The sequence below is a fragment of the Crocodylus porosus genome, unplaced genomic scaffold (genome assembly GCF_001723895.1).
Source record: "Crocodylus porosus isolate Cpor-Errol unplaced genomic scaffold, CroPor_comp1, whole genome shotgun sequence".
Taxonomy (NCBI): Eukaryota; Metazoa; Chordata; order Crocodylia; family Crocodylidae; genus Crocodylus; species Crocodylus porosus.
In genome coordinates this window covers 31,825,443-31,833,857 of record NW_017728950.1, presented here as the reverse complement: position 1 = coordinate 31,833,857, position 8,415 = coordinate 31,825,443, and the positions used below count along the sequence as shown (strand labels likewise).

At 45.8% G+C, this 8,415-nt stretch overlaps 1 protein-coding gene across 1 annotated transcript in view; it reads left to right on the top strand.

The window, feature by feature from the left end:
- SNX30 (sorting nexin family member 30) overlaps positions 1-8,415 on the top strand; it is a gene marked incomplete at its 5' end in the record, with an annotated part of 61,970 nt that continues 53,555 nt past the window's right edge. Inside the window, one exon of the mRNA XM_019554726.1 lies at positions 1-51. Within this exon, the coding sequence (XP_019410271.1) occupies positions 1-51 (51 nt within the window). The remainder of the gene's footprint in view (positions 52-8,415) is intronic.

Sequence of the window (8,415 nt, the reverse complement as noted above, 5' to 3'; positions counted from 1 at the left end):
GCGCTCAGCCCCAGCCCGGACCTGCCGCTGCCCCGCAGCATCGCCGACAAGGTGCGTCTGCCCCTCGCAGGGCGCCGGGCGGCAGCGCTCCCCCGTGCCAGCCCGCGGCTCGGCTCGGCTCGGCTCGGAGCGGGGGGAGGCGACCTGCTGCTGCTGCAAGGGCTGCTAGGCCGGGCAGGGGCTTGCGCTGGCTTGGGCAGAGAGCAGCCCGTCTCCCTACGGGCAGGGCTTGACCCGTGGGGGAGCTTGGGCGGCTGAGCCCCCACCATAAGCGATGAGAGGCCCCTGCACTGCAGCCTCTGCCCCCAGCGGCAGTGCTGTGGCTCCTTCTGGCTGCCACTGTGTAATGCAGATCCTGCCTACAGGGGGCTGCAGTAGGTGCCCACGGCGCCTTGGGTCCAAGCCTGCCTTGGTAAGATCCTCCCCCTGACTTCTGTGAGGCGCTGTGCATCTGGGGCTTGGGGTAGGCCCTGCCATGCTGGCCTCCCCAGTGGGCAAGCTCCCTGCTGGACACAAGGCCCCATGTCAGGGTCATCTCCAGGGTCATCTTGTGCTGTTCTTCAAGAGTTGACGGCCTCCCACCTCTTAAAGGGGTTGGGGTCCTGCCTGCAGTAGGGAGGGTGTAATGCCCCCACCATACCTGAATGGGAAGTGCTGTGTGGCTGCTTCTGGCTTGGTCAGCAGGGAAATAGCTGGCATGTGAGTGCCTACTGCTTCAGGTATAAGAGTCATCATTTACCTGAGATGGAGGTGGAAATAGGGGGCTCAACTCTCTAAGCTCTGCATTGTCTGATTGTCAGGTTAAAGCGGAAGCTATTGTATGGGACTTCTTTCTGCAGGTGTCAGAAGTGTTGGCCCTGTCAGCATCCAGGAGTCTTGCATTAGTAAGTGGTGAGGTGAACTCTGACACGGCTATGGTCATCTTGTTGCTGCTAGCTTTATTCTGAGATGGAATTGCACCATTGTGAATTCCCTTAGCATAAACCAGGGGGTCCCAGACTATCCTCTTTAGACTGGAAGCACCCCTTGGAAAAATTCCAGTTTCTTAGTTGTAGGGTTCGCATTACAGAAGAAGAACCAAGCAATTCTCTTTTTGCAGCAAAATGTCAAAAGACAGGCACAGGTTGGTGTTATGACGCCATGAATTCCTGTTTGAAATCTCTGGGTTTATCTGGTGGATTCTGCTCATGCACCTACCAGTGCTAACATTTGTGTGACACCCTTGGAAAGGATGGCAAGACACACCAGGGTGCTGAAGTGCCCTTATCAAGCATTGCTAGTGTAAACTGAGCTGTTAAACTCTCTACCCATGAGGGCAAAATCCTTGTGGGGAGGGGGGGTGGAGAGGGGTGTAGCTGAGAACCATGTCATAACACTTGCCCTAATTATTTGGGGCTAGGAGGTGGTGGAGGGAGAAGGCCTTGTCCCTGGGCACAGCTGACTGCATGTTCCTAGAAAGGCATCCTACAGTGCTTTCTCCATTACAGCTTGTAACAAGCCAACCAAAAGTCTTCTATAAACCCATCGTCTGAGATGAGAATAGCGTTCCCTTGATCTGTCTGGAGAAAATTGGCAGGAAAACCTAAAGGATAGACTTGCATAGCTATTCTTGAGGCTTTCCCACCTTCCTGTGCAGGATTAGCCCCTGCTTTGTTCAATGCCAGGAGAGTGGATTGGGGAAATACTCCATACCTCCCCGTTGAAAGAGATCTTGTTTGGTCCTCTCCTATCACTAACTTCATGGCAGTAGTAAAACTTTAACTGCTTATCTTGCCCTTTCCCAAGTTGGTGAAGTTTAAACGCTGCTTCCTAGCTTGCCTGCCTGTCTTAATCTTTGACTGTGACTTGTTCATTCTCAAAAAGTGACTTCAGCCAGTGAACTAACAATGTTCAGAGCTTGAAATACTTGTCAGGGTTGGTCAGTTCTATAGCCTTTTTTGCATGGGGTTGATATCTCTTGGAGATGCATCTTTTCAAAAATTCCCACTTTGAATACAAGCTATGCTTTGTCCTTAGTGCCTAGCAAGTATCCTTTACTGAGAGGCATCATGGTGCTTTGTACAACTTGAGGTTGAGGTCCAAATTATCCCTGCTGTAAGCATACTTAATTCCACTGAGTCAGTAAGCTTGTGCCAGCACTGGGGCTGACCTTGACTGTCCCTTCACATCTGCCAGAATGCAGACTCCTAAAGTCATGATGCCTAATCAGTAGAGGAATGATACAATTACAGAGCCAGCATGAGAGGTTTGATTATGCATCAGTGTGGGATTTTTTTGTTTGTTTGTTTCATATAGTAATGCTTCCAAAACTCTTTGAAAGCTGAACCCCTTACCTAACCTGTTAACTGGACAATATGGAGCACTTACATGGCCACTGCTGCATTTGTCCCCGTGCCTTGCTTTCTACACTACTTGGCTAGCAGTTTTTCTGCAGATAGGGATCATTTTAATCTTGGGTTAGCAAGTGTTGCAAGGTATGTCATAACTTGTGGAACTTGGTTTCTGTAGCACTGCTTTTATATAGCTATTCCATCCTAACCTGTATAAGAAAATTTATTTTGGGGTAAAACAATCCTGCAGCTTCTACCCTGTTCTTTGTACGTTTTACTTTCTTCTTAGTGGTGGTTTTACAATATGCCTCACTGTTTCTTGAACTTAAGTATCTATCAATGTTACTATGTTGCCTCGAGTCCTATAACATCACACATTTCTTTCTCTGATCAGTTGCACTGTGCAAGGTATTTGGTCATAAAGCTGGCTTCCTTCTCCAACTGAGTTTGTTTGACCTTTTTTTTTTTCTGGGGTGGGGGAGGGAGGGATTGAAAGAATTCTTCTTTCTTCCCTCCAATTTACATTAAGTTAATCCCCCTTGCTCCCTCGGAGCTGGAGGAGTGGGGAGGCCAGCCACTTTGGCAGGTGTGCCATGAGCTAAGCTCTGTATCCTTGACAAGTGCTGCTCAGATCCCCTTTCCCCCACCTGTTGCTCTGCCCTGTCTTCCACTGTTCTCCCTGCTCCATCCACAGTCTGCCATGTGCCACATAAGCAACCTATGCTGCTTGTGGTACATATGCTACCACTAAGTTAGAGCATGCATATCATTCCGTTTTTAAATGTGTCCATCCACCAGAAAGCAAGCATCTTCTGACTCCTTTTTCTTTTGCATACTTAACTTTTTGTTCAGGATGCAGAATAGAAACTTCTGTTAGATTTAACAAATTCTGAACATGCGTAAATGAACTAGGCCAGACCAATTGTTCCCTCCCTAACCCCTCAATCATCAGTCTCCCAACATCATTATGTTAATGGTATGCTCTCCCTTCTTAAAAGGTGAGACTTGCACTGGGGGAATGCCTCTGGCAATGAGCAGCTCAAACAGAACAATCATTCATTCCAGAAATTATCTCTGAACTGCTAGTGACACCAATTTTTAAAAAGCTCTGTGGAAAGGAACTACATCAAAATGGAAATCAGGAAGTAGATTTACTAGATTACAAATACTGATCTATCTGCTTACTCTGAAGGCTGAAGAGAAACCTTCACCAGCAAAAACAGCTTTGAGATTCTAGATGGATTGTATTCTGTTCTTACAGTCTCAACAGGATTACTACTACAGTATTCTTTTAGCATCTATATAATGCCAGTGAAACTGCGCTCGTGAACTGAGGGCACAGTTAGGCCAGCAGAAACTTTGGGGTATGAATTAGAACCTGGGATTTACCTTCCTTGAAAGTTGCCTCTTGTAGATTAACTCGCTTATCTGGTCTATAATAGGCAAAGTGATCTGGGGATAGCACAGGCTGCATATGTGGTGGGGTGCATTGGATGTTAAAATGTCAAGGCATCTTGAGTTAAGGTGCAGATGCTAACCCTAGCTGTTGCGTGTCAGAGCACTGATTCCCAACCAGGGCCCTACAAGATCCTTTCAAGGGTGTAATGATATATACTACAGTTGGGTGTGCAAACCACTAGGGCTGTGCAAAATGACACCATTCCATTTCACCTTGAGTTTCAAGGTTTGGCTGGAACAGTGTTTTGTACTGAACTTTCATCTTGATTCGAAACCAGCTGTTCTGTTTTTGCATCATTGAAACAGTAGGGATGTCTTGCTAGATCAGGCCAGGGGTGGGGAGTCAGCCTAGCTGGCCGACTTCCCATCCCCAGCACTATGGTCGAAACATTTTGACTAGCTTTGTTTTGAGGCCCTCTGTTCTGTTTTTTTGTTTTGATTTTGCTTGTTTCTACCTTGAAATGAGTTGAAACAGTATCAAAACAAAACAGCCAGCAAACTTTTGCACAGCCCTACAAACCACTACACATGGTTCCCAAAAGGAAACCTGAGACTTTAAGTGATCCATGGTGTCAACAACACTTCTGATGTGTTGAAAACACTTCTAAGTTCTTTGGGTCAGAAGAATTGCTCTACTAGCTGTTTTGACTCTGCAAATACCAGCTCGTATTTTTCCAAAGGGGTGGCTTGAGCCTAAAAATTGAGGACCGTTGTGTTGGAATATGGGCTAAAAGTGTGTGTGTGTGTGTGTGTGTGTGTGTTGGGAGAGGTTACAGTCCACCTCACAATGCAGTAATACTCTCAAATGAGGGGGCCGTTCTGAAAATTCAGAGCTCTACTTCAAGCTTCTCTGGCCAATATAAATTACCTGTGTGGGGGAGAAATGCGAAATCCCATGGTTTTTGTGGTGTGTGTGTGTGGTGTTTTTTTGGTGTGTGGTATGGTTTTTAAATGGCTATCTACAACTTGTCTGGGTCCATCTCCATGTTGGCTTTCCTCGTAGGCAAACGGGGTCCATGACTTTCACAGCAGAGAAGCAGCTTTTAGGGCACTGCTTGAATGGGAGCCCTATTCAAAGTCACTAATAAAACTCCCATTGACTGCAGATAGAAGCAGGCCAATGAAGGGGGTGTATGGCTGGTTTTAAGCAACTCTAGTACATCTTTGGTGCTACTATTCTTTGTTGGACTACTTCCCTTGTGGGTTCAGAAGAGACTCGGCACTAATCAGTGTATGTGTGGCTGTCTGGGAGGGCAGTGGTGGGGAGATTAGTTGTGTGGTGGTGTTGTGTTTTTTTTGAGGGTTTTTTTTTTTTTTGTCCTCTGCTCTAGGGGAATAACTGGTTGCCTACACTTATCAGTCTCTTGCAGAGTTACTACTCTGCCTCCTAAATACTCTACAGGAATTCCCATTTTATAGACATTGGCTGACAAACACGAAGTAGAAAGATCCTGAACTCTGTCCAGAAATTGATCTCTCATTTCACAGCCTTTGGGAGAGCTGTAAGTTGTGTCCACATTCCTGAAGTGGAAGTACGGACATGGATGAGATCCAAGAACTTGCTCTGTGATGGAAACAAATGACAAACTGTATTGGCAGTGTCAAAGCTTCAGCTACACTTCTGGTGAAGCAACTCTTTGTTTTGAAAGATGCCACAAAGCACTGACAGTCCCTTACAAGAGAAACAGTTGAATATTAATGGTTTTATGGTGCTGTGCTCTATCTTGCTGGATGTTTAAAACATCTCTTCCCTCACTGACTCTCTCTTTTTTTGGTCCTTCCAGAAATTGTGGGGTTTCAGCTACTTCAAAGCTTATTCGGTTAAACTAAGAATTCAGTATTGGAAACAAACCGCTTACCCTGACTGGTCCTCTAAACCAGGGTTGGCAACTTCCAACCCACAGGCTGGATGCAGCCCTGGGAGCCTCTAGATCTGCCCTGTGGAGCTAGAGGTCTTTGCCTGTACCTGCACTGGCTCCAGGCAGCAAGGAGCCAGGGCCTGGGAGCTTCCAGCTGCACCCATGTCACTGCTGCTACTTCCTGCTTTCCTACCTCTGGTCTGACATAATGACTTCAGTCAGGAGCGGGAGGTCTTTTCCTGTGTTCATGTGCTCGTGGGAGCTGTGCTTGTACCACCACTGCTTCTAGCCTCCCCACTCTGCTGTTGCACAGGACTAGGTACCTACAAACTGCATCCATGCTGCTATCACTCCCACTTCTCCCTTGTCACCACAGCTGTGGTGTAGGTGCACCTTCCAGTTGGTGGGGAACTGTGCTAGCACCAGGCAGCTTCCAGCTGTTCTTGTGCTATGGTTGGAGTTGGGAGAAGTGGATGCCTGGTTTGAGCAGAGCTCCCCACTGAGTAAAAGCAGTGGCCTCCCGCCTTCCGTGACTGGGGGTAGGAGGCCTGGGAGAAGTGGTGGCTGTGACACAGGTGCAACTTTCAGCTGCCCAACTCTAGCTTTGGTGTGAGGAGAGCTTCTTGCTGCTGACATGAGCTAAAGCTGTCTGGCCTGCGTTGGACCAGAGCTGGGTTGTTCCAACCTGCAGCTTATAAAAGGTTGCCAGTCCCTACTCCTGAAGAGAAAAAAGCTGGGAAAACCAGAGAGCTCACTCTCTCTCTTCCTTTGGAAATCTTGCCTCTTTCCTTCCTGTTAAATGGACTGACTTGAACTTGGCATAATTTTTCAACTTTTTTTTTTTTTTCCCCAGCACTTCATCCCTTCAGCCAGGCTGGTATGTAATCCTCACAAATGCAGGATTTATTAAAACTACTAGCAATCCCTTCTCTTAATTTCCTTAATGCTGGCACCTGGGCAGTGTTGGAGTTGTCACATTCCTGGACTGCCACAGCCTTCCCCCTGCCCCTTTCCCTCCCTGTCTCTGCATCCCAAAAAAGTGACTCCTCTGGAGTATGCGAGTCCCCCTACATCTGGATCCCTGAACTGGCTTAAGATTTCTCTTGTGTACTGCATTCCAATTTGAATTTCTCAAGGCTCTCTGGTTGTTATTGAATGTAATGCCTTAAGTTGTACATCCTGATGTGGTCTTGTATGAGCAAGAAGCTGTCTGTTATGCCCCATAGCCCTGTAGTAGTTTCCTACGTTCTGTGGAGCTCTTCAAATTCAAGGAAAGCTTCAGAAAGCAAGCTAATGATCTAGGTCATCTTGTTTGAGTACTTTCAGCTTCTGTAAGAATAAGAGGACAACTCTTCCCTTTCTGCTTTCCAACATGTCCCATTTGGGGTCTGGTCCTATAAACAGTCAAGCATATTCTTACTTTATGAATCCATGCAGTCCATAACTTGTCCTGACTCTTGTCCCCCTGTCTTCCCCTGTTTGCCTCCGTCTCTTTTTTTCCCCCCCACAATGCTTATTTTATTGAAGATCAGTTCTCCCTCTTTTGCTTCAATTGACTCTCAGAATGCCTAGTTGGGCACTTTTTGGCTCATAATGGGCCTTTATTAGTGTTTCAGATAATGTGATCCTGAAGATTCCTGGTAGCCCTGCAGCTCTCAGAGTTGGACCAAGTTAATGCTATATGAAGAACCATCCCTTTTAGACTTGGCAGTTCAGATCTGCTCTCTATCTCCACTTTTTGAGAGGAGTTGGAGAAACGGTTATCCTTTCTTGGACTTATTTGTGGGACAGTAGTATAAACAAGTGTGGGTATAGAAACCACTTTCTCCAACACTTAACTGAAACAGGATTTTTATATTTAACTTGGAGGATGGAGTCTGTCTTTTTATTATTAACAGTTCCTAACTTAATTGTGCACAACTGCTGCATATGCTATTCAAGATCTGAAACTATATTGTGAAGAATAAATAAATCTGATCTCTCATTTGGTTTTAATAAATTTTTCTTCTTTAAGTGAAGACACTTGGTGCCTGCCTGGCTTTCCCTGTTTGGATTGTGAGTCTCTCTTTTTTTTGTCCTGGAAAATTTTTGCTGTTTTTAACCATTGTGGAAAAACTCCCTTGTTCTTTAAATACTCCGCTGAACTGCGGTCTAGTGGTTGGAAGGAATTTTTCAAACTCCTCATGCTGGAAATGTGCATAACTACAGTCTGCTTCTAGAAGTAGAAACTACATACTGTTTCTGTCATTTTATTTATTCATTTTATTTATTCATTTTATTTATTCATTTTATTTATTCATTTTATTTATTCATTTTATTTATTCATTTTATTTATTATGAGAGGACCCTTCCTGTGACGACTCCTATTCTACTGTAGCACATCATCTTGCTGCTGCTGCTGCTTTGTTTAAAACACCCTTGTGAAGTAGGATAGGGCAGGACTGGTATGGCTTTCTAGCTTTTTCACCTCGCTTGTCCTGACACATCTAGCCTGATAGCTGGATGCCACACTTTAGCTGGATGGATGAAGGGCTTAGATTAGGTTGTGGAACACTTAAGAAGTAATGTGTGGTGGCTTATGAAAACATCTGACTGGTACTGGTTATGAGTAGTGCTGTGAGAGCTGAGCGATGGGTAGATGTAGGCGTTCGGGGCTATGATGCAGAGGATCTTGGAGGCAGAAAGAGATGTAGTTAAGGCTAGGTGAGGGTAGGGAAGGAAAAAAGGTAGTATTGGCAGCACTAGTGACTCAAGACTTCTTCATAGGC